The sequence below is a fragment of the Opisthocomus hoazin genome, chromosome 8 (genome assembly GCF_030867145.1).
Source record: "Opisthocomus hoazin isolate bOpiHoa1 chromosome 8, bOpiHoa1.hap1, whole genome shotgun sequence".
NCBI lineage: Eukaryota > Metazoa > Chordata > Aves > Opisthocomiformes > Opisthocomidae > Opisthocomus > Opisthocomus hoazin.
In genome coordinates this window covers 9,261,775-9,286,637 of record NC_134421.1, presented here as the reverse complement: position 1 = coordinate 9,286,637, position 24,863 = coordinate 9,261,775, and the positions used below count along the sequence as shown (strand labels likewise).

The window sequence follows — 24,863 nt, the reverse complement described above, 5'->3', positions numbered from 1 at the left end:
CAGGAAGTTCTGTCTGAACGTGAGGAAGAACTTCTTCCCTCTGAGGGTGACGGAGCACTGGAACAGGCTGCCCAGGGAGGTTGTGGAGTCTCCTTCTCTGGAGATATTCAAGACCCGCCTGGACAAGGTCCTGTGCAGCCTGCTCTGGGTGACCCTGCTTCGGCAGGAGGGTTGGACTAGATGACCCACAGAGGTCCCTTCCAACCCCTACTATTCTGTGATTCTGAGAAGGTCTGGCAGATGAAGTGTTCGTAGCTGATGCTGTACACCTAACGACAAGGCCCGCAGGACACACAAAGCATTTTGGAAGTTTAAACAGGTAAGGCCTCCCTAAACAGTCTTTAAGAGTCTACAAAGGCTAACAAAGCTGATTAAGTCATTTAAGCACGATCTCTCCTTTCCAAGATCGAGCTGACTGTTTCTGGCCAGTCTGGATCTGTAGAACCCATTTCAGTTTGTGACCAGTGCTTTTTGCCAATGCTAATTTGAAATGCACAGATCTCTATTTTCCTTTCCCTGACTTAGGTTACCCTTTTCATCAGTACTTTGTTGGCAGAGACCAAAAAAAAAAATTTTATTTTTATGGCCACATAAAACACAACTGCATATGTTAACCATTTTTGCTAACTGAATCCTGGCTTTTCCCCAGTATCATAATTTTGGACTTCTTTGCAGTAAAGATTTCCAATATTTACAATGCTTAGACAAACGCTTAAGACAAGGGTTCTTCCACAGTGAATCACAAACTGTGTATTTTGGGTAACAGCACTTCCAGGACAGATAAAACGCACTAAGAAATTATGTGGGAAGACAACAATCATTGATGTTTTCAGCTGCTGTGATGCAGAGTGCTTCCAAAAAGTGTGCTAAAACCTACCGAGGAGCTCCTGCAGCCTCTTTTCCAGAAGAAAAGAAAAATGCTGTTGGTGCTTTTTCTACATCTACCGAGTCAAGCAGTTATTTAAAATATTTGACAGTGATTTCCAGGAGTCTGTTAGATCCGAGATACATGCTCACACACAGGGGATGGAATTAGCTAAGAACTAAGATTACCTAAGAAGTAATTTTAAGTACAAGCCATTTTTAGATTTTAATACAGCCATTGTTTACTACATTTATTATTTCTTCCAGCCAGAACAAACAGAAAAGTTTTTCTTGTAATCATATTAGAGAACATTGCTAAGATTCCCAAAGCTATTACTAATTATAACAGTTAGAAGAAAATTGTGTGGTTAATGACAAATGTTCTTTTCTTTCTATCGTTCCTTTAGTTTCCCTGTACCTCAGACACACACTCGGAAGCCTCTCTGCAGCTTTGGTCTCTTTCCTCAGCCTACTTCCCTTGCCTGAGAGGGGAGAGGCAAAGCCACCCGCTGCCCTCCAGCTTCATGCTACGTTTTCTACTTCTGGAAATGCTGCACATGAAGTAGCCTACCCAGGCTTGCAGGCCCTGTTCTGTGCTCTACAGCCACCTTTTAAAGACTGTCACTGAGGAGAGATGGGTCAAGTCAGGGTGATACCCCTGAATCAGAGTGCCCACTCTTGCAGGAATAAATAAATATATGCTGAATTCAATGTAGCACAAGTCAATCATTTCTGATATTTCAAGAAATCCATTCTTCTTTCATAGTCAGTTGAAGCATCCTAAATGATGGCTGCTACAACAGCTGTCAGTTTTAAAGTTCTTTTGATGTAAAATGCATTGAACCCCCCCAGAATTAAAAAAGTCTGCCACAGAAAAAAGGTGTTGCCCTCTTGCTCTCAGAAGAACACAGAAACAAAGACTTGTTCGCTTCTATTTCCTCGAGCAACTGTAACTAAGGCATAAATTCCATTTTATTTTTAAGCAAGGTGTACTTTTTATATTCAATCCACAAATAATTTTACTACGCCCTTTGAATGCTCAATTTTCAGAATTAATTTTCTTGTTCAGTTCTTCAGCTTTCCTTTGTGTGCTTCTGCTCCCCCTAATCCTTCCTTTCCACTTTTAATTAAAATGCAATTTTGTCGCTAGGTTTAATGACAACGTCACTTGACAGGTCTACAGCGGCAGCTCCAGCAGGCGCTAGGAGCCAGCATATGGGGCGCTGCGAGTTCTGTGAACATGAGCAGTCAGTAAGATCCATCAGACACAACGGATATAAAGCCAGACAGGAGTATAAAAGAACCGAACAAATCCTGTTGTACTGAAACTCCACACACCAGAAGATGGATGGATAGCTGTCGAGCTTTTCTTAGGCATACAAAAAGCCAGGGTTTTGCAGAAAGAGTTACAATAACAAACTAGATGTTTCCAACAGTGAAAGGCAATACGGGTGAAAGCAACGGCGTTAATTTGCAGGCACTTACCTAGCAACTAGCTTTGGCTAATTCCAACTTCTGCTAAGAGAAGCAGACAACACGCTTGCTGATAGCACTCGAGAGATGATAAACAGGCACAATCTACAGAAGTCCTTAAGAGTCGCTCACATTTTGTGGAAGATGCAAGGAGATCCGAGCAGTGGAAGGAAACAAAGGGAAGGGCGATGCAGTCCAAGCAGCAGACTAGCAAAATCCCCCATCCAGATTCTGGGTGAAAGCAGGGCAATATCACAATTTACAGCCAGAAATCACTCTTCAGCAAAAGCCAGAAGAGGATGGACAGAGCATAAGTTACATTACCTTCCTGTTCAAGCACTCTGGAGATAGGACACAGACCATAGCATCAAGTCTTAGGCATAGCCTAGACGTGAAGCTCAGGGGGAAAGAGGGGTCGTGCATAGAAATCAGTGATGACGCCAAGGTACAGAACAGAGCAGCAGACCCCATTCCGCACAGCGGCTCTGTACATAGGGAGTTTGCCATTTCTACCAGATGTCACATAGACAAGTTGTCTATTGATAGATAACTTCTCTGTCTTAAGATACCCACACGTATTCTACATACTCTCCTGTTATTTTATTCATATCAGAACTACTGTATTCTGAGTTCCGCATTTCCTAGAAGCAGACGTGTTCTTCCACACTTCATCACACAACATTCAGAGCTATTTGCATAGAGCTTTGTCCTGTCATGCTGCAACCAGGGCTGTTCTGGCCCTTTCTCTGACAGGTGGAGGAATACAGAAAGTCAAAACAATAGCTGCAGCAGTGACAGATAAGATTCAGATAAATTGCTGCAAAGCAAATTCTGACAGTAGAAAGCAACCTCTGTTTTTGATCAAGGCAAAAGCAGCCATAAAGGTGGAAAATGCACAGAAAGGATGCACCAGACAACTGCTGCTGGGTTGAAATGAACAGTCGAAAGTAGACAGTAATCTTGCTTCTAACTGTATCAGGTACTCTGTAATATATTTCTTTTTCTTTCCCTCGCAACTTCAGTTCTGCCACAGGAAATCTACACACTAAAAAAATGACAGGTTTGCAGCATTTAATCCTATTCACTTCAATCAATCCATTGGAGGATGACCTAATCTAAGCTAAAGCTAAAGACCATCCAAAGATAAAGTTCCTCTCCACTCTCACCCCATTTTCTAGGTTCTTGGCTCACAGCTGCAAGCTCTTCCCCTTCCCTAACCTTATCCACAACTTTAGGGCTCACTGGACTTCATCATGACTAAGTTCAATCTACTGACTGGATGGCAAACTAATCCAACAAAACCAGAATATTTTCCTTCCAGGTTACTGACTGGCAGTGGCTAAGCCACCACTGGTACTGCAAGCACCCAAACAAGGGACGCAGAGGAACCACACAGCACGGAGCTGGGAAAAGCATGGCTTTTTATTTCCGTGACAGTGGGCACTTTTCCAAGAACTCACTGTCCTATGGGATAATTCAACTGAAAAAGCAGAATCCCAGTCACTTCCACATTCCTCCCAATGGCTTACCTCTCCCTAGTCGGTACCAGCACTACTCGTCCCAAGACTTGCTTCGTGATCCAGTGCAACTGCGCTGGGGCAGAGGAACACCCTGCTCCACCTTGCAGGGCTGCCCTGCCATGCTGGTAAGCCAGATCAGCCAACCATCTCAGACTTACCACACTCTTTACACTACTGTCATCTTTTCCCAGTACATATTCACGACTGCAAGTGTCCTCTTCCCTATCCGTGAATTTCCACAGCTTCCAGTGTAGGGATCTCAGTTTTAATTTAGATAGAAGCAAGTGACAAATGGCTGTAATGAACTAACAATTTCACTACCCAAAATCCAGACTTTGTACAGATTAAGCTCATTATTGTTGCAATCTGATACACAGCCTAATGAAACCAACATACATGTGGCCATACCAAATCCAGACATACGGAATGAACCGGTTCATGTGGAAAGAGAGGTGTGTTTATATACCACCGAGTGGTTAAAATACTGATTGGCACTCGTTCAATACTCCCATTTCACATTAGCAATGAGTAAGGCAAGTACAGAGGGCCTCACATGACCTTAATTGTTAAAGGACGTTATGTCAACATTTGTATAATCCAGCTAGTGCCCTGCTCTGACATATTAAGTTAAAAGCTAGAAATATCTCCAATAATGAGATCTTTACTCTTAAATTTCCCAGTGCCTTTAGGCAGCAGTTACAATTAAAAAGACTACAAAAGACGTCTGGTTGACCTTCAGTTATTTCAATACTAAAAAGAACCAAGAAAAGGGTAAGGTTTGGAGCAAGTGACACCCACTCAATTCCTAACAGACGCAACTTATACATGCAGTCTTTTTTTACATTCTTAATGGTCCTACATCAATGTAACTTTATGAATCTGGAATGATGAAAGTATACAGAAATTAAATTTGTAGTTAAGTTTACAGATTAAACTCAGCTTAAAAATATTACTCCACCCTACAGTTTTATGTATTTCTTTAAGCAGTTCCCTTCCACTAAATACCATTTTTTGGATTCTACTTGATTATTTTTCAAACACAAAAAAGTGAAGTCAACTGCTTTAAAAGGCAATGTTAGTCTTACAAGATGTTTTCATGTGTATGTGCATATATTCGCTTTTACCAACAGAGCATGCCTTTTTTTATTATACACACACAATCTCCCTCCCCCCCCGCCCCACACCTATAAAGAATACTTGATACTTCAATTGCACCAACATAACTATTAGACCATGCCACTGATTTTCCCCTACTGATGCGGATCAGGAATCCCATACAGTTCCTTTCCATCTGCAGGGAAAGAGTTAAGTAACATTCTCTTTTACTACAGGCATTCTCAGCTTTAACATAAGATGCTTCATATAAGATTAAAATAACACGCCATTAATCTAACCACGTGCACGTGAATGTAAACTTACCTCTAAATATATTGATGGTGGGTTATGCTCTCCTCCAAATTTGTCCAGCAGTGCCTCTATATGTTCTTGTGTTAATTTAATCATCTGTTTGATATTCCACACCTAAAACAGAAAATTAAAAATTTTTATATTCAAAAGCAGTCTAGAAAATGTCCTAAAAAAAAAATTACATTTTCTTTACACTTCACAACACAAGTCCATAATAAAAGTATTTTAATTATCAGCAATAGAGTGAACAAAGCTATCCTGTTCATCCACTCTCAGTAAGACACAGCTTGCTTCTGAGATAAACAGAGAAAAACTAAATTTGGTTTTAAAATTCAGGAGCCGTTGAATAAACAACTTTTAAGAACAGTTTATTTTTCATGTTTATCAAAACCATATTAAGTATTCTCCTTGCAAGACTTTGCAACCCATTTTCTACAGTACCACAAAGTTCAGTGAAGGAGTTCTATCAAGTCTTCAGTAATCTGTGTAAACAGCACTCACAAAACCTAGACCTAGTGTTCTATTTGCGTGGGAATAGGATGTCTTTATCTTAAAGAGCACCTTCTATACCCTGACTTCTACATTGTCTACCCTGAAAGTTTTCTTATAGACCTTGGACATGATCTGAAAAAGAGCTCTACCTCTAGTGTACAGAGACAACTTCTGTGACTGTACTACGAAACAACTCAGGTTGTTACTCATTCTTCACATCATCTTGAGAGAGTCCATTTCAGAACTTGGAGACGATTGTAGGTGAACAGTATTAGGAATCCTAATTTATACCTAAAAAGGCTGTGAAGCACAGATCCAAACAGTTAAAGCAATAACGCTACACTGATTTAAGAAGCTACTTTAGTCCAACCGAAGTCAGAAATTTACAGCGGGGGAAGAGGGAGGAAAAGGAGAATCTCTTCTTCATAGGTACTGTTACTCAGACTATTTATCGAGAAAAAATTATTACACCACTCATTAGACGCAGGATGGAAGACATTAAGATAACATACATAGTGCTTCTTCCAACGGGATTTTAAAGATTCCTGTTACCTTTTTCAGTTTAACTTTTATCTGTTTCACAGATTATAATACATACAGCCTCAAAACCAGGTCTGGATTTACAAATTGTGACAGGCTACCTCTTTAAAAAGAAGATGCAAATAACTTCATATTCTAAAGTAGGCACCAATAATAGGATCCAGTCCAAGTTGCAACAAAACAAGTTTTACTACATAACTTGAGATGTCCACACAGAAGCAAACTCTAAAATACAGAACTCACATTTTGCACACCACCTTATTTACCTCTTCTAATTCTAGACATCAGTTATTTGCCAGTAATTTCCTACAGTAAACTAATAATTGATTCACTTCTAGCCCAAGTTTTAGAACAGATACCAGAACAAAGTTTTCATCAAAAAGCTATAGTCAAGCAAAAATGGTTTGCTCAGCAACAAGCAACCCAAACACCAAAGAGTGAGGGGACACCAAACAGCATGTGCTGTTCAAGTATTCTGGACGTAAATTCCCTTAAAGCAACTGTGGGCATCACCTTGCTTCTCAACTTGAAGTCAATTTATCACGTTGAAGCTAGGACTGCCAACCAGCAGCAAAGAGAAGGATTTCTCTCTTTAGCTAGTTTTTCCCAAAATGGCAAGAGCTAGTTGTACTGCTGGTGAAAAGAACAAGCTTGAACCAACACTGTTTCAAATAACGCATTCAATATAAGAGTTTTGGATGTTTAATTACTGTGTAAATGGTAACACGCTGTTAACCTGGGTGTGTATACAGAAAATGCTTGGGAAACTAAGGAATCATCTCAGGATTATCTTCAGAAATAGTTTTCATTAGTACTTCACGCAACGTCCATTATTTAGTCATTCTGGCAATTTTGCCCATGAAAAGAGTCTTCCTCAACATGTACTGTACCACAACCAGTATCAACAATTTAGTATACTTAAATGCCTGGCAATGAGGCACGTGGGGAGGGAAGATGCTTCACTGACAAAGTAACCCAGGATCACAGAAGGGCTGAGGTTGGAAGGGACCTCTGGAGGTCATCCTGCTCAAACGCCTGCTCAAGCAGGTTGCCCAGGACCACGTCCAGATGGTGTCTGAATATCTCCAAGGATGGAGACTCCATAGCCTTTCTGGGCAATCTGTGCCAGCACTCAGTCACCCTCGCATCAAAAAAGCCCTTCCTGATGTTTAGAGGGAACCTCCTGTGTGTCAGTGTGTGCACACTGCCTCTTGTCCTGTCACTGGGCACTGCTGAAAAGAACCTGGCTCCATCTTCCTTTCACTAACCCTTAATCATCTTGGTGGCTCTTCACAGAATATCCATGTCTCTTGTACTGGGGAGCCCAGACCTGGACACAGCACTCCAGGTGTGGCCTCATCAGTGCTGAGAAGAATGAACCCTTGTCAGATGAGTTGCCATATATCTTTTTTGAAGATTGATAATGAATAATGTCCTTGCTTATATGTTATTTTCTGTTTTGTGTCATAACCACAACATTGCTTCTCTCTTCTCTTACAGTAAAAAGATGGAATAACAAATATAACTGAGCAACAGCAATATGCACAATGGAAGCGTGTTATTTAGGAGAAGTTGGCAAGAGAATCAAACAGCCTCTAACGAATGCAGAACCTTCCTGCTAAGTTAATGTGACAAAAGCAAAAACTGAGTGACTAACGAAGAAAACAAAAAATTTTGAAACTTACTGCCAGCTGCCAGGCTATGGCAAAAATGTCTTCACCTGAAGCAGCTGAAGCTAAAGTCTAGTGGAAGAGAACATTCTTCGGAGAAGCTCAAAACGTTGCCCTGAATCACCTACTACACATCTGTGCACTAAACCAAGAGCCCTTCCACAAATGAATCGTAGAGGAAAACTTAACCTGGACTTCTATCATCTCCGAAAGGCTATTCACACAGTTCAAATAACGCTGAAGGCAGGAGGAAATTTATCAAAGTCAAGAAATCATTACTTGTTGCTCAAAGAAACAGAAAATCTATTTCATGTGCCATATTCATCAAAAGTCTTCTGACAAGCTGAAAAAATTTTCACAAATCTAGCATTAATTAGCATATTCTACCCCTAATCAAGTAGGCGCAAGAACACATACGCCATGGCAAATTTCCAAGCTTCACGATTTCCCTTTAAGTGGCAACTTCTACTTATTTTTACTTACAGAAAACTTACCTTCTGGCTTCCCACATCACTGATTATGATTATACACAGTTTTTTGTGGTCCAGAGCATCCCTTACCCACCTAGCTCACTCCTTAAGAACCAACCCCTGTGCAAGTATATTGCATCCCACTACACAGGATCTATGATCTACTTCAACTCAATTGAAGGAACTCCAGCCTTTTCCTAACTGCAGTTTGGAACTGGTGCTCTGTGCAAGTGACCTCATGCGACTCAAAAATGTCTGCTTCTACATACCACAGTACCCACAGCTTCTGTCTCAGAAAAATTACACCATATTTTTGCACTGACACAGCCAGCAGAGCCAGCAATTTCAGCCTGTCTTTTCTCCTCTCCAACTTGCCCGTTCAGGTAAGTTCTCACCTAAGCTTGCATCATGTGCACCAGCCCAGCCTTACAGACTTCGAGCCAAGACACATCCCCATCCTCTCTGTGGGGAAAAAACTGAAACATCAGGTTCTTCAGAATCAAATCTCTTGAGTTCAGTAGCACTCGCAGACGTCTGGGTTTCTTTCAACTGTTCTACTAAAACCTAAGGGTACAAAAATTGCCTACAGCTTTAGGATCTCATTCCCCATAAGCACGCACATTCCAGGACAGCAGCAAAGAGCCACCTAACAACAGAGACAGCAAAAACATGAAATACAGAATCCTTTCAGCAATCAGTTCTGGACCAAAGAGCTTGTTCCTAGACAACAGAATAAAACCAGTTTCTTCAAGTTAAACGCATACACACCAATATCTCTCCTTCCTCAAGATCTCACAGTAATCCCTTTATCCACACTTTCTCTAGAAGTAAAAGAAAACTGCAGAAGCCTGCTGATCATTAAGAAAGAACAGGCCTATTTTTTGTCACTCTTACGAGCACTCCACTACACTTAGGAAACTCCACATCTGCAGGACACCATAAAGCCACAACTGCCAAGGATCCTCCAGAAATACCAAAACCAATGCCAGCCTAAGAGGCAGTTGCTAGAAATCTTCATGTATTCTGAAGTACATCAGCCACGCACCGAGTGCTGTCCACGTGCCAGTCCAGTCCCTTCCCCCAGGAAGCAGCCCGGTTATTCGAGACACACTGCTCCACTGTAGTTCCATGAAAAAGCAATGAATCCTTTACAGCTTGCATAACCTTACCATTTTTCCAAAAAAAGACTCAAATACATTTTTCTGTCTTATCTGGTAGCATTAGGTTAAGGTTATTCTCTATCACAAGAGATTAGATCCGATTCTCCTTTTAGCACTGCTGACACAAGCAAGCTGACGCAGGCTAACGTGGACACAGGCAGCCAGAAGACTGGAAATATTCCAGACATACTGGAATTTATCAACTTGTATCTGCCTATTGTAGATAATTGTGCATTAATTTTGCAAATAAGCACTCCTTTGCAATGTAATAAAGATGATGGACTATTTCAAGCCAGAGGCAAGTCAGACGCAGAGGAAGCCTAATTCCATGCTATTCAGGGAGGACTACAGCTCCACAAATGCCAGGCTAGAAGCTACAAAGTTATTTTCGCATCCTTTGCTGCTTGTCAAAATACGCGCTGCCCGAGACTGCACAAAGCAAACTATCTTTTATACTTTCTGCACCGGGCATCAGTACTCAAATCTTGCAGCACATCCCAACTCTAAGATCTACGATTCACATTCGGTAGAAGACACATGAGAACTCAAATCTACTCTGTAAAGAGAAAAAACCCATTATTTGTCTAGGCACAGCGTGTCCTGTATTTGGATTAACACACTTGGTGATGATGGAGGATACTTTGACAGAACCAACTAGCTAATTAAAAAAAATAATTAAAAAATCAAGCATTTGATTTGGAAACTGTTTTATCAGGAAGACAAAATCATCAATACATATCCAATACTATTCTCATCAGTCCCTTCAGGCTTCTAGCACAGAATCAACTCGGTTGTTTGGTCCACTGAGCGAGGATCCACTTTGTCAGAAAATGCTTTAGAAAGCTGTCACATACGAGATCGTTCTTAGCTGGACTAATGTCTTAACTAACTTCAAAGTGAAGTGTTAAAGAGGCAAGAGGACGTATGAACAGGGTTAATAACTCAGCAACCCCCTCAGCATTCACATGACAAGATGCAGAATTTGCATTTTCCCAGTTTCTTTGCTGAAAATCACTGTTGCCTCTTCCTCACATTTTGACACCTTCTCCTGAGACACTTTCCCCCCCTCACCAACCTTCAGTGGTGCTAGTCCTCTTCTCGCCTCTTACAAAGCTTGCTTTTCATTTCCTGCAGTCATCCACTGGAACACGCGCATGCAGTGGGAGGGACAGTCCTTTCCTTCTCCCTGTACACCAGGCTCTAGCTCTTCTCCATCTCTTGGTGGAAGCTTCTCTCAACTTGCAGATCCACTGTGTTAATTTTTGCATTTTTCCTACTCTCTGCTGGCTCTTCACGCTTACCACATTTTCAATAGTGTAGTTAAACTTTTGATTAAACAAGTATGAAAAATACTAACAGCTGAAAAACTTTACTGAATTGAGAACAGCTGGCAGGTTTCACTGCAGAGTTTACACAAGTGATGTGAACGCCAACACCGAGGCTGCCTTTCCTAGTTTATCTTCCCCAACGTTTTATTAATGTTGGTGAATCATTTTTATCACAGATACAAACTTTGACAGTGTATTTTCATTGTTGGCTAGCTAGACAGTTCAGAATGAGTCTGGTAAAATCTACAATCACAGAATAGTAAGTTAGTTACAGACAACAGTATCTACAGAAGTTACTGTAGCCAAGAGAAAAAGGATCTGGTATCTCCTTTTCCACAAAAGTCTACGAACCTATCTTTCTAGACTCATGAAAAACAGCCTTGGTGAAGATGCGTAATAGTATGTTCAAGAGGGAGAATCCTCAAGAAGAGGTACAACATTTTTTGTACCATCCTGCCTGATGACTAGGATCATAACTGGATCAGCTAGTACAGTAACGTGATCAGCAGGCACCTGCCGTAAGCACAGCAATGAGGAAAGTATTAAAAAGGCTCCATTTTCCATTTAACAGGTAACTTTTTCTAGTAAAGAAAGGCTAATTCTTAACCCCTCATAACCAGTAATGGAGGTTTCCACCTGTGTCTGTTGTGACACTGTTCCCATTAAGCAAAAAACCCCCATCAAAACCGGACACCCAGCAACCCCTTCCCTACCCAAAAAAAGTAGGAAACATCTGATGAAGTTAACTCTCAAGCATCAGAGTACCATCCTTTAGGAGTTGGCAGCAAAAGCTCTATTGAATAAAAAGAAAAAAATCTGAAGACTACCTCTGCGACTCCAAGAGAACCACAGTCAATACAGACTTGCCTTCTTTATCAGAGGACTTCCACCACACAAAATCCTGGTATTACTAACGCTTGGTTTTCACTTAATATTCTTGCATCTCTCATTTATTTGCAAAACATCAGTGGCAACTGAGAGTAATCTATGTCTTTTCATTTGTTTAATTCTAAATGCAAATTGAATTGCTCACCATTCAGCTCTGCTCTTACAGCAGAACAAACAGCCTTTCAGTCTGTTGGGCCTTCGCCTCCGAAGTTGCCTCCCCTTTAACAAAAGGAATTCAGACTCCAAATGTTCCTTACTTCTTACAACTGTTTAAAAATATTTTTCTTAAATACAATGGCAAATTGTAAAGGATAAAGCTTAATAAAGTCTACCCTTGTAACGTAACCAAGCAGTTTCTCTATAAGAGCAGAGTCACCAAGAGCAGTGGCTGTCTAGAAGGCGGGTGGGTGCAGTTATCCTTATGGCCCTTGGCTATTTACCCCTGCTCCCTTTCTTACTCTTTCTCCAGAACTTAAACCTTTGGCTGAACCATTTCAGTAAACAAGCAGAAAACTGTACTCTTTGTCAAGGTGAGTTTTCTGCCAGTCTAGTGTTGGAACAGCTTGGCACAGGACCCACTGACCACCTGAGCTGGTGGAAAAAGTCACTTTTCCTCTCTATAGCCCACAGCTGGATGGATTCAGGCTACCATGAAGCAGCAGCTTTCCCATTTTAAGTTTCAATTCTCTTTCATTCCCCCAGTTTTTCCATCACCTACCATCTTTGCTGCTTGCTGCTAAGTAGAATTTGCCTCCAAGCATTATAAAAAGGAAAGCTAACAAATGTTTTCTACCACAGCAGAACAACAGAGTGTGAAAAATAAGAGGTGCCTGTATCCTTCATTTAAATCATTAACCACGAGTTGCACGGCTTGCTTTGATCTAACTAAATCTTTAATTCCATATTCCTCAAGGCTTCTGTGTTGCATTAATACTGGTCCTTTTTATCCACTTTGATACTAACTCAGTAGTCATGAGGATCATGCACAGACCAATTCACTGTATTTATGTTTCTGACTTTAACAACTTCTCCCTAGACAGTCACAAGTCTAAAAAAAAAAAAAAAGAGAGAGAGAAAAACCCTATCCAGATTTCCTAACTTTAAGAATGCAGCTTTTCTTTAGAGAGGTAACTACCAAGACTCTCAACAAGTGTTAAATCCATACAGTGGTGAAATTTAAAAAACAGACTATCATGCAGACACCAGACTATTTCTCTGCACACCTTAAGCTGAAGACAAGTCATCTTTGTGATGGAAAGCAAGCAGCCAACCAGCTAATTACAACAATTGCCTCTAAGAAGCAAACGCTACTTGAGCAGCACTCTTACACAGCTTGGGACACATTAATTAAAATGACAAAACAAATAAAGTCAGTCTCAGCCGAGCTACAGAACTTATTCTGCTCTCTCCTTGCCAGAGCACACACTTAATTAGACTACCCAGAAGAGATAATCAGCACCTATTTAAAAGTTCATGTTATCAACCCATAATATAATTTGTAATACGCTTTGCAATATTCCACCACTAAACTTACTACACTGTGTGTGTGTTTCCTACCAACTGGTTAGAAAACGTAAGAGACAGCTGGAATTGTTAGTCAAGTACAAATACATTCTGTTTGTTTAGAAATATCTGTGATCCAATAAAGTAACTAAGGTATCCCATTTTCAGCACAAACAGGTCTCAAAACCTGAAACAGAGCAAACGTACATGGGTTTTCTAAATTATTTTTAAAACACAAGTAATTTGCTCCCAATCACAGAAAACAGTCAGAAATAGAAACTGCCACAGAAACCACATTCTCCTAAGCGGCATTCAATGTTCTACTCGGCAGACCATGCTGCCTTAGTAACCAACATGAAAAATGAAATAATTTAAAAGGCAGAATTGGCTCCTTGCCACTCATTGTAGAGTTAAGAGAGTTTTAAAAAAAAATCCAGAGTGAGATACAACAGCTACCGTGGCAGGATGGTAAAAAGAACCATCTAGTTTAGAACACTGGAAAAAAAAAAAAACCCATGCTGAAAAGATATTTTCATTTGACTCATTTCACTCAGTCAATCTTTAGCTGATCAATCTGGAGAGCTATTTAGTACATAAAACCTGCTACAAGACTTTTAACCTGTAACTACTGAACCCAGAGACTGGAAAAAGTTACAATTCTCAATGATGTACCTAAGCTGAAAAACATTACAAGAGACTTCACTGGCGCTTGCGAACTGTATTCTGGCAAAATTATGAGAATGCTTACAGAAATCCTTTCTGAAAGCTACCTCAGATGATGCTAGACACTCACATTTAAATCTACATTACTTACAACTAATTAGAGAGAACGTTTGACCTATTAACATTTAATGAATAAATTTACAAAACCGGTTCAAAGATTGAGGCACCAATACACAACCATCCTGTTCCAAACACCCAGACACTACCAGTTTCTCAGTCATAATGATGTATTTTATTTCATGTTGACTTCATAGTGCTTTTCAAACACCCCTAGTAAATAACTTGTGATAGAGATAAAAAAAACCAGGCACACCACTTAGACTTCAGAAATGTCCACCCTCGAAACAAGCCCTTTATCTGAGACAAAGGAAAAAATAAAATAAAAATCAAAAGTTATCAAGTCTGTCCAAGTGTCAGCAAACATTGACTGAACAATTGAACACTATGTAACCACATTTGAAATGTATTTACTACTTTTCAGTGCATTCAACAACAGCTTTACTAATAACTATACTGTTTCAGGGGCCTCACCACGTAACAGATAAAGATATTCGAGCCGGTATCCCCTTTTTTGTGGCAAAAAAAAAAAAAATCCTAGCCAGTTAGTCACGCAACATTTTTAAACAGTAAGTACATTTTGTTCGTTAACAACCTTATTTGCTTGCCTCCTAGATGAAAGATTTTAGAAAAAGTTGGCATCCTTCATGTAGGAATTTCATGGCCTTTTCACAGTAAGTTTTGTGCAGGTATACTGGGAAAGCTGACAAAAATATTTCACTCGATCAGAACCTTAGAAAAATAAAACCTTCTTTCAGTGCCCAAACACACTCCACTTATCTCCCGAATTCAGTACTCATAGCGTGGAGAATTCGTTCGACACCGAGCGCTGCACGACCAACCCCATTTTCAACAGAGCACAGGTTCTGTCTTCTGACCTTTGATGTTCGGGTTGGTCGGTGTGTTAAGGTGGGATGACAGCCGGCAGCACCGTTCCTCAAAAACTCCTGCCTGAACTGACGGCACCTTTGGACAACAGGAGTGGTTAAAAATTAGATCTTTGCCTATTCCACCCTTTTTTGCTAAGGGTCCACATTCATTAAATGTCATCAGAAACAGAATAAAGCAAGGCACTGTTGCAGCTCCTTCATAACACACAAAAGGTGAAGCAACAAGCCAAACGCTTGCAGCAAGGAGTATAAAGAGGAAAAAAGAAGAAAAGGCACGTAATCCTGCAGCAAGCAGCCTTCTTTAACGTTAGCTCTGGTCAGAGAAGAGGAAATCAGTTGCATAAATACGTATTTCATCATTTTGGAAAGAAGTCGTGCGCAGGAGGGAAGATTAGGAGGATTCCACTGTACGCTCAGAAAGCTCAAAAGCAACTGGAATAAAAAAATGAAGCAAAGAAACACGTATATCACATACCGACTTCTGTACCCTGCCCTAGCTATGAGAAAGTAGCTGTGTTCACACACACAGATGTGTGAACAGTTGAAAACTATGAAAACCATCTCACACCTCAGAAAGCCAAATATTGTACCCAGAACTCTCACGTGGTCAAAGCTGTTGGAAAAGTATGCTTGCTATACAAGCAGGCCATAGAGTACCTCCACGTCCCTGGCACACTGGCAAAACTACGGCGTGTAATCATGGTTCTGTGAAAGGCAGGCTCAGAAGCAACCCAGAGAGACCAAGAAAGATTGTCACAACCTAACACGGGAAGCTCAAGGCCACAAAGATCTAATGTGTCAGGACCTCAACCTGGTAAGTGCAGCTAAGGACACCTCAGCAGAACAAGATCTCTCATTCAAATACAAAAAATATAAAAAACAAAAGACCAGTGCAGTTTCACTGCACAGTTCAGGGTGCATTAAGAAGAGTGTGGCCAGCAGGGCGAGGGAGGTTCTCCTTCCCCTCTGCACTGCCCTAGTGAGGCCCCATCTGCAGTGCTGTGTCCAGTTCTGGGCTCTCCAGTTCAAGAAAGATGAAGAGCTACTGGAGAGAGTCCAGCGGAGGGCTACGAGGATGGTGAGGGGACTGGAACATCTCTCCTATGAGGAGAGGCTGAGGGAGTTGGGCTTGTACAGCCTGAAGAAGAGAAGGCTGTGAGGGCACCTAATAAATGCTTATAAATATCTGCAGGGTGGGTGTCAGGAAGATGGGGCCAAGCTCTTTTCAGTGGTGCCCAGCGACAGGACAAGGGGCAATGGGCACAAACTGAGGCACAGGAAGTTCCGTCTGAACACAAGGAAGAACTTCTTCCCTCTGAGGGTGACAGAGCACTGGAACAGGCTGCCCAGGGAGGTTGTGGAGTCTCCTCTGGAGACATTCAAGCCCCCCCTGGACAAGGTCCTGTGCAGCCTGCTCTGGGTGACCCTGCTTCGGCAGGGGTGCTGGACTAGATGATTCCCAGAGGTCCCTTCCAACCCCTAACTTTCTGTGATTCACGGGACAAAGGTGATCTTAGAAGTAGAAGAAAAGGGGGGGAAGGTACTGAAACCCCTCCATACTATCACACCTCTCCCCAATCGCATTCCTTCCGTCTACAACCTCGCAGGAGTTTTGGAGCTCCTCGGGTGCCACGTTGCGGAGATTCAGTTCACCCGCAGCAAGCTAACTCAGCAAAAACGATGCCAATTTTCTTCAGCTTTGGTGAGCTGAATCCTCTCAGGAAAGGACCTGCGTGGTACTAAGTTGGCACGAGGGAGCAGGTCTGGCCGAGCGGCCCCGCGCAGGCACAGGAACCAGCAAAACCTCCCCTCTGGGTAGCAGAGCACCGTTCGACTGCCTTCGGCGTGACCGCAGCGATGGGGAGCAGCACCAACCAGTAGGGACTACAGCTACAACAGGGGATTTCTACTACGGTGCACGTTACACCACCCTTCAAAAGCGAGCGGTTCCAGCTGAAAACAAAACTTACACAAAACTTGCGCTTGGCCAAAAAGGGACTCAAAAAATTTCTGAAACCTTAAGTCGCTTCTCTGTAAGGCTAGACTAGAAGAGAAGTATCAGTTTCACAACCTTTTGAAACCTTCTTTTGTTTCCTTTGGAAGGACAAATAAAATTATATTTCCTACTAATCAGAAATCCCTCCAGACTCTTTCACGCAGTCAAATTTTCTATAGATACAATAATTAATTAAATTGAACTATAGACTCGTTACAAAATAACATAACAAAGTGGAATACCGGAGCTTTAAGGAAATTCAGGTTTTTTCGGTTTGTTTTTTATTTTTAAATAGCTACCACCAAAAGATATTTCCATTAAAAAAAAAAAAGAATCTCATTTGGTCTACAGTATTTTTAACTAAAGGCAACAAAATAATTGCCTTTCCTGGCTAAAACCAAGTGTCAAGAAGGATATTAATAGAAGAGCTTTAAAAATAAGAGGTCTTTGAGTTTAACAACAACAAAGTATAAATGGGAGTAACATTAGTGGCTTGAATAATAACATAAATCAACAAAAAACTCAGTAGCAAACCCTTTGTATCCAACCAGTTTGTGGATATCCACAGAGACAAGAAACAAGCCTCCTGAGACATCAAAACTTTTCAGAAGCAGCTACTACTCTATTACACAAGTTCTGTGTAATCAAACAAGCTACCACAGGACAGAGCCGTTCATCCCACCGCCTTTTCAGAAAAGCCTCATAAGCAGAAATCTCTTTAATATCCCCACTAAACTCAAATATTTCACGGTTGTGTTCTAATGTTCCATCTACCTCGCCACAAATAAATCATAAAGAGCCTAAGGAAAAAAAAGATGAGAGGTTATCAAAGTCGTCATCTTTTCTACACCTGGATCAGCTTTTCCCCATCACTCCTGACGTATGTTTGCCTGTGGAGGTGATAGAACCTATTAATGGGCATTTTACAAATAAATTCAAGTCTATTTTCATGCTTCACTATACCTAGCCATAAAGAAAAAAGGTCTAACAGTAATGTAAAAACACCTCCTCTGCTACCATTTAAACTCACTGCTTCTGGCAGTCATCGCCACAAGCCTAGAGAACAAGTTATTTGCATTCTTCTTTGTATCATATTTGACAACTCCCATTTCTTTTTTAAATAACCTCAACTTTTTTTTCAGCCTTTCCTCAAAGCTCTGATCTTCTAGACTTCAGATCACCTGTGTTATTCTTTCCTAGACTGTGCTCTGCTACAGCACATATTTCATAAAGCCATGACCCAAAGTCAGTTACAGTATTCAGCTTACCCATGCTGTGCAAAACAAACAAATTATTTCACTTATCTTTTGAGCTATACTGTTGCAGGATATCAGTTGGATATGAAGCATCTCGTAGCTGGTTTAACTTGTCCTTACAATTACACAGGATGTCATTCCGAGACTATGAAGTTAGCTCAATCACTGAACACAAATGCAATGAAACATAATTGAGATTCAACACAAAATGTATTCCCAAAACGACAAAAGTTATGAAGTAAAAAAACGCTTATATCATTTCAACCTTCCAAATAAGTAGCACATTTAATTGTAAACTCTTCAGAGAAACAGAAAGTTAAAACGAAAGTTATTCTAATTCCCAGCATGATAGGTTCCCTGAACGTTCTTGCAACAACAACAATCTCAGGTTTTCCTGGTTAATCTCTGTTACTTTATGAGAACCCACCACTTATTAAAAGGTTAGAGGCGCCATTTCATCCTACGCATTTTATTCTTCTTCTTAAATCTGTTCTGTAAGATTAAGGTTGCTAAATATATAATATTCACGCAGGATAAATTCCAGCATTGCCACCTAGAAAACAGTCGTCTGTCCAGCAGCTCAGGCCCTCCCTTCACAAGCTCCCAAGTCATTTTCATTTTCCAACTAGCAGTTCAGGGCACAAAGCTCCGAGTACAGAAAATCCCATTTGAATTATTTAATATCGGTGTAAATAATCTCTAGCAACAAGAACAGAGCCTCTCCTCCCAGCTGTCACACACTACTTACCACATCAACAACCCTGTAATACTCTGAAAACCTTCCATCCAAACAATCTCTTGTCCCGAGAAGTTTATTTCGGGGAAGAAGCCAACCTACGTGCCCGCGGATGCCTGCACTCACCCTAGGCGTCCCAACACCAGCAACTCCACGGTGAGCCCAAGAGGATAATTTCCACTCAATTAACTTGCCCTTACCCTTTTCAAATCCTTATGCCTCCAAGAAGTACCTGGTTCCTAAATGTACTGTATAAGCGCACAGGCAACTACTCTTAGTTATCCTGAATTGTAATATAGAAACAAAAAAAGCTGTAACACTTATTATACTCTTACATAACAACTTCATTACCAGAAGAAGATTTTTAGTATCAGCAGTTAGGCTACTGAGGCAATTTCTAAAGCACTAAATTCATTACTTGATTAAAAACTGGCCATGAGTTGAACACAGCTCCGAATTTGGTTTTCAAAACCCCAACCCTTGAATTTGCAAGTGACATTGGTGTGGCCGTAACCAACACTGAGCACTCCATTACAGCCTTGACACAGAACATCGCCTTTACCAGCGGGCTCCAACCTCGAAGCTTGTGTAAGACTACTTCAAGGTCTGTCAAAGATTCTTGTTGCCTGGCCCCCTCTGAAATCCAGAAACCGAGTACAGAACTGGAGGTTTTCCTTCTGGGAACCAGGACTGCACTTCCTGAAAGATTACAGGGAACTAGAATTTTTCCAGGTACCTCCTCATAGTAAGCGAGGTTATGCTCCTTGATAGGCTTCCCCAGCACGGTTACTTTTAAAGCTTAGATTTACCTTGTCTTAAAGGAACGAAACAAAACACTAGAACACGTACTTGCATCAGAGCCATGAGCCGGTTAGAAGCACTTCAGTATTTTACCGACTTCTGTCACTTTGAATTTGCATTATGCTTTAGGTTGGCTTGCTTTTAGTACAGTTTCCATTTTAACTCTATCAGCAATTTTTTGGTCTTGTGCTTTATTAAAAGTACAGGTTTAGATAAAGTAAAAGGTGTACTTCTACAGTAAACAAAATTTACTTACTTACAACTTGTGGAAGAACTAGCTAACTAAAGAAGAAAACCACAACAGAAAATATGAATTCTAGCACCAGCTCTGCCTTAGACCTGTGTGTTTCAGTGTTTCCAACGCATGAGAAGTTTGCTTTTAAATAATACAAGAATACCCCACATGCTTCCTAACCTTGCATATACGCACCCCGACTTGCAAGGTACCACCCTCTCTGGCTGGCAGGTGTTCCAGACAGCAGACTGCTGCTCTTTCTCCCTCTCTCTCTTACAGGGATGCAAGATATTCCAGGTGGGGGGAGAAGCAGCTACACTATGCAATTTAGCATTTGGAGTCAAATCTAACGACTGACACAGGCTAGAACATTTTTGAAGTTCAAGTGACTTATGGTAGTTTTCACAAACACTTCCCTAGGTATGAAAATTGACTTTTAAAAAAATTCTTGCCTCCTGCCAGCACGTTCCCCTTTCCTCACTCTTGCACTGCAGTTTATTTACTCGTCTCAGCTGTACTGATATTCTGGTTTCTAGGGCCACAATATAAACCAGTTACCGAAATAATTCCACAGAGATTTGGGTTTTCATAGCGAAAATAACTGAGAAATTCAGTTCCATGCACAGCTGCACCAGCACAATGTGCGTGAGGTAAATCAGCAAGAAGCTTTTTAACCTCATTTTGCCGCTGAAAGCAAGCGCTTGTTAAACCCCACTCTACGGGTATTTAGGTTTCTTAACCAGGTGAGAGTTTCTCCTTACTCAGGAAAGTTAAGACCAGACTCGCGTTACTCCAAGCAGCTAATCGCCCTGCTCGTTAGGTGTAAAATACACGTATACCGCCGAGTTTTGCCTTGCCTCAGCAAGCAGGCCAGCAGCTCCTTCAGACAAAGGAATCGACCCGACCTCTCCCCAGCATCAGCAGCCGCAGGCTCCTGCCCTGCTGCTCCTTGCTGGCCGTCTACCCGGCACAAGCTCTGGTACTTGTCAAACTTCTCAACTCATTCATTCCACCATAATCCACTACGTTATTAATAAACAGAATGGAGAGAAAGATGGTCTTTTTCTGGCGAGCTGGGAGTCACCCCGGACCCCTCTGCGAGCTGACGGTTGCAGCCAGCTCATTTTCCCGGCCAGGGGCTCTCCCGCAGCGCAGCACGGAGGGGGAGGGTCCCGCACTGAGCACACACACGGCTGGGGAAAGCCGGCCCGAAACCACCTTCCGCGACCAACCCTCGGGAAGGGGCCTGGAGCTTCGGGCAGCACCGTATTTACCTCCAGAACAGACCCGACACGCAGTGCCCGGCACCTCGCTCTGACTTCGCTGCCGGCAGACCACCTCGCGCTGCTGTGGTGGGTTTCATCCCACCTTCCGAAAACGGTGTCAGAAGCGTTAGCGACAGGACAAGGGGCAATGGGCACAAACTGAAGCAGAGGAAGCTCCAGCTGAACATGAGGAAGAACTTCTTCCCTCTGAGGGTCACGGAGCCCTGGCACAGGCTGCCCAGAGGGGCTGTGGAGTCTCCTTCTCTGGAGATATTCAAGACCCGCCTGGACGCGGTCCCGTGCAGCCTGCTCTGGGTGACCCTGCTTCGGCAGGGGGTTGGGCTGGGTGACCCACAGAGGTCCCTGCCAGCCCCGACCATTCTGTGACTTACGCCCCGACCCCAGCCGAGGAGGCAGCACCGCTGGGTCTCCCCCCCGCGGGGCTGGGCAGCCGGGTACCGCGCCCCAGCAGACGGGAGGGCTGTCGGAGCGGCCCAGCCAGGGGCCCGGCGTCCCCGGCCGGTGCCCTGCCCTGGGACGGCGACCCACGCCCAGCCCCGCGCAGCGAGCCGCCCCCGGCCCCGCCGCCGAGAGGGGGGAACCCACTGCGGGGGCCGGCCCGGCGGCCGCGCACGGGGCTGGGCTCGCCCGCAGGCACCCCCGGCCCGCCGGGCCCTGCCCCGGGGGCGCCGCCTCCGAGCGGCGGAGCGGACCCGAGCGGCGAGGCGCGGAGCCCCCCCGCCCCGGCCCCGCATCGCCGCCGGCCCCCGCGCCTCCCCCGCCCCGCGGCGCCGCCGCCGCCCCCGCCGCCTCCGCCCTGGCCGGGCCCGGGTTGGGTGGCGCGGCCTCACCTCCTCCGGGACGGCCGGGTCGCCGCCGCTGCCCCCCGCGTAGCAGGCGCCGAGCGCGGGCGGCGGCTCGGGCTCCGCGTCCCCGTTGAAGAGCGAGGCCCCCTCCGCGCTGCTGCCGCTGCTCAGCGCCGCCATCTTGGATCGAAGCGCTGCGGCGAGAGAGGGGGGAGCCGCGTCCCCGCCGCCGGGACGCCCCCAGCCGCGACCCGTAGTGGGGGGGCGGGGGGGGGCCAAGCGCAGATCCCGGCCGGCTCCCAGCGGCCCGCACCGCCGGCGCGTCACGCCCGGCCCGTGACGTCACCCAGAATCGCCGCCGCGGCCACTGCGCATGAGCCGCCTGACGTCACCGGGAAACACCCTGACGTCACAGCGCGACCACCCGTCGCCCTGGGAACTCGAACGTGGGCTCGGGCCACGCCCCCCCAACCCCCGCCGCCGCCGCAGCGCCCCCTGGCGGTGCCGAATGGCAGCGCTGTCCGGCGGCGGGGCCGGGCCCGGTGGCGCGGGGGGGCCTCGAACACCGACGGAGGCGGCGGGGGGGGGGAGGTCCCTGGGGGGGGTCCCGCGTCCGGCGCGAGCGGGCAGCGCGGGAAGAGGCCTGACGACGTTTGGCGACACCGCATTTATAAGGTCCCCTCTCAGTCTTCTCTTCTCCAGGCTGAACAAGCCCAGCTCCCTCAGCCTCTCCTCCTAGGAGAGTTGCTCCAGTCCCCTCACCATCCTCGTAGCCCTCCGCTGGACTCTTTCCAGTAGCTCCTCATCTTTCTTGAACTGGGGAGCCCAGAACTGGACACAGCACTGCAGATGGGACCTCACCAGGGCAGTGTAGAGGGGAAGGAGAACCTCCCTTGACCTGCTGGCCACGCTCTTCTTGATGCACCCCAGGATGCCATTGGCCTTCTTGGCACCCAGGGCACACTGCTGGCTCATGGTCAGCCTGTCGTCCACCAAACATACAACGACCAGCAGAAATGGGGACCCCTTCCTCCGCCTCGCTAACACCCCTCTCCCCTGCCGGCTTTGCCCCGTCCGCAGGTCGGGGGGAGACCCCGCTTCCAACCCAAGCGCCCATCGTGCCCGCACGACGGGACCTGGCCCGAGCTTCGGTCCCCGGGGACGGGGGGCCGAGGAGCCGGGGTGGAAGAGGGTGCGTGGGGAGACGCCGCTCCCCCCGGCTCAGAAGCGAGGAGGGGCTGGAGCCGGCAGCCACCGCTGTGGCCCCGCTCACCGCAGCGCTGCGTGCACGCACGAAGCGCTCACTATGCGACGGGGCTCGAGCTGCTTTCTTGCCGAGAAGGTCTTTACGATAAACACCAAATTGGTAAGAGTATTTTGACGCGTTGCAAAGAAACGCTGAGGTGTCAGAACAGCAGCGGGGTTTGGGAGAAGGTAAAGGCCGTTCTATCACAACCATTCTACAGCGGTCAATGAAATTACAAAGTTGGAACGCGCACGGGCAAACACCCTTATCGCTGTTTCGCTGCGGGTGCGAATACGTAACCGTACGACCTCTTCATGTGATAATCCTGGTGACGGATCCGAGGTTTCTGCTTCACCTTTCACACTGGGGCCGCTGTGCGTTTCGCATTCAGTTCGATGCTGGCAGCGCTGTAACCGGTAAGCCGGTAAATAAATCGATTTGCTGTACGGGCACAGCAAGAACGCGATGGAGCCAGGAACAGCGGACCCCGTGGTACAGAGGGGAGGAACCTGGGGCATGAACTGAGCTGAGGGTCTTCCCTGCAGAGAGCTACGCGCTGCTAAACACCTCCTGAGCTCAAGGGAGAAATAAGCAAAATAATCTAGTTAATGTTTAAGTGGATTTTAATTGCTTGTCTGACAGGCTGTGCTTCCCCGAGACAGGCGCCGAGGTTCTCCTCTGACTGGTGGCCTGCAGCGCAGTCAACAAAAAGGCTGCACAAAGACAGAAGAATCAAACGCACAAACCGAGCAGCTCGCCACGTTCAGAGACTTCTCTCTAACAGCCACTGTTAACGAAGAGGATAATTACCCGCAATTCCCGCTGTGCGATGGGAATGTGTCATGGTGATGGAAAGCGTGCACGGACTTCGGAGAAGAACACACGCGCAGGGGACTCAGCGCGGGGACAAACACCCCCGACCTCTGCCGGGAGAGGCGGTGGAGGTGACAGGAGATGGCTCTCCCGGCACACAGCCTGTCGATGTTCGTGGGAAAGCCGCCAGCGTTACGTGGGTTACCTAACAGAGTAAGTCCGTTTGTTTCAATGAAATTTAGAGCAAGGGATAATTTAGTCCCAGTGTACAGAGCATGGTCACAGCCCTGGTTTGATTCCCCACGCAATTTATGCCCGGGGCGTAACTCCAGCAGTGGCATTAGCAGGCTACCGTCAGTCTGTGACTCGTAATACCTTTCCCAGTGCTTTTAGTAATCTTCCACGCCTTTGCTCTCGAGCTTCGGATTTTTTCAGCAGATTTGCATTCACGTAAAACACGTTTGCTAGACTTCATTATTACATCTGAAGTTATGACATCAATGACCGCCTGACGTGTCGCAATCCTAAACCCCAATATTGACGATTGGTGACCGAAACTGGGAACACAGCGGTTGCCAGCCGAAATACATGAGATAGGTGGCACACTGTTTTTTGTAAAATAAAGAACAGCATACTATTTAAAAAGATATTTGTGTAGGAAGGAGGCAGAAATCTACTCGTTATGCTATACTTTCCTTTGGTCTGAGGCAATCCACACCTAAGA

General features: G+C 44.6%; 1 protein-coding gene across 2 annotated transcripts in view; it reads right to left on the bottom strand.

The window, feature by feature from the left end:
• Positions 1 to 22,385, bottom strand: part of BRAF (B-Raf proto-oncogene, serine/threonine kinase) — an 81,353-nt gene extending 58,968 nt beyond the window's left edge. For both annotated transcript variants that reach the window (XM_075429017.1, XM_075429016.1), the window contains exons 1-2: positions 22,126 to 22,385; positions 5,277 to 5,378 (exon numbers count right to left, since the gene is read on the bottom strand). In XM_075429017.1, coding sequence (XP_075285132.1) covers positions 5,277 to 5,378; positions 22,126 to 22,260 — 237 coding nt within the window. In that variant the 5' untranslated portion in view covers positions 22,261 to 22,385. The remainder of the gene's footprint in view (positions 1 to 5,276; positions 5,379 to 22,125) is intronic.
• Between the last annotated feature and the right edge of the window lie 2,478 nt (positions 22,386 to 24,863).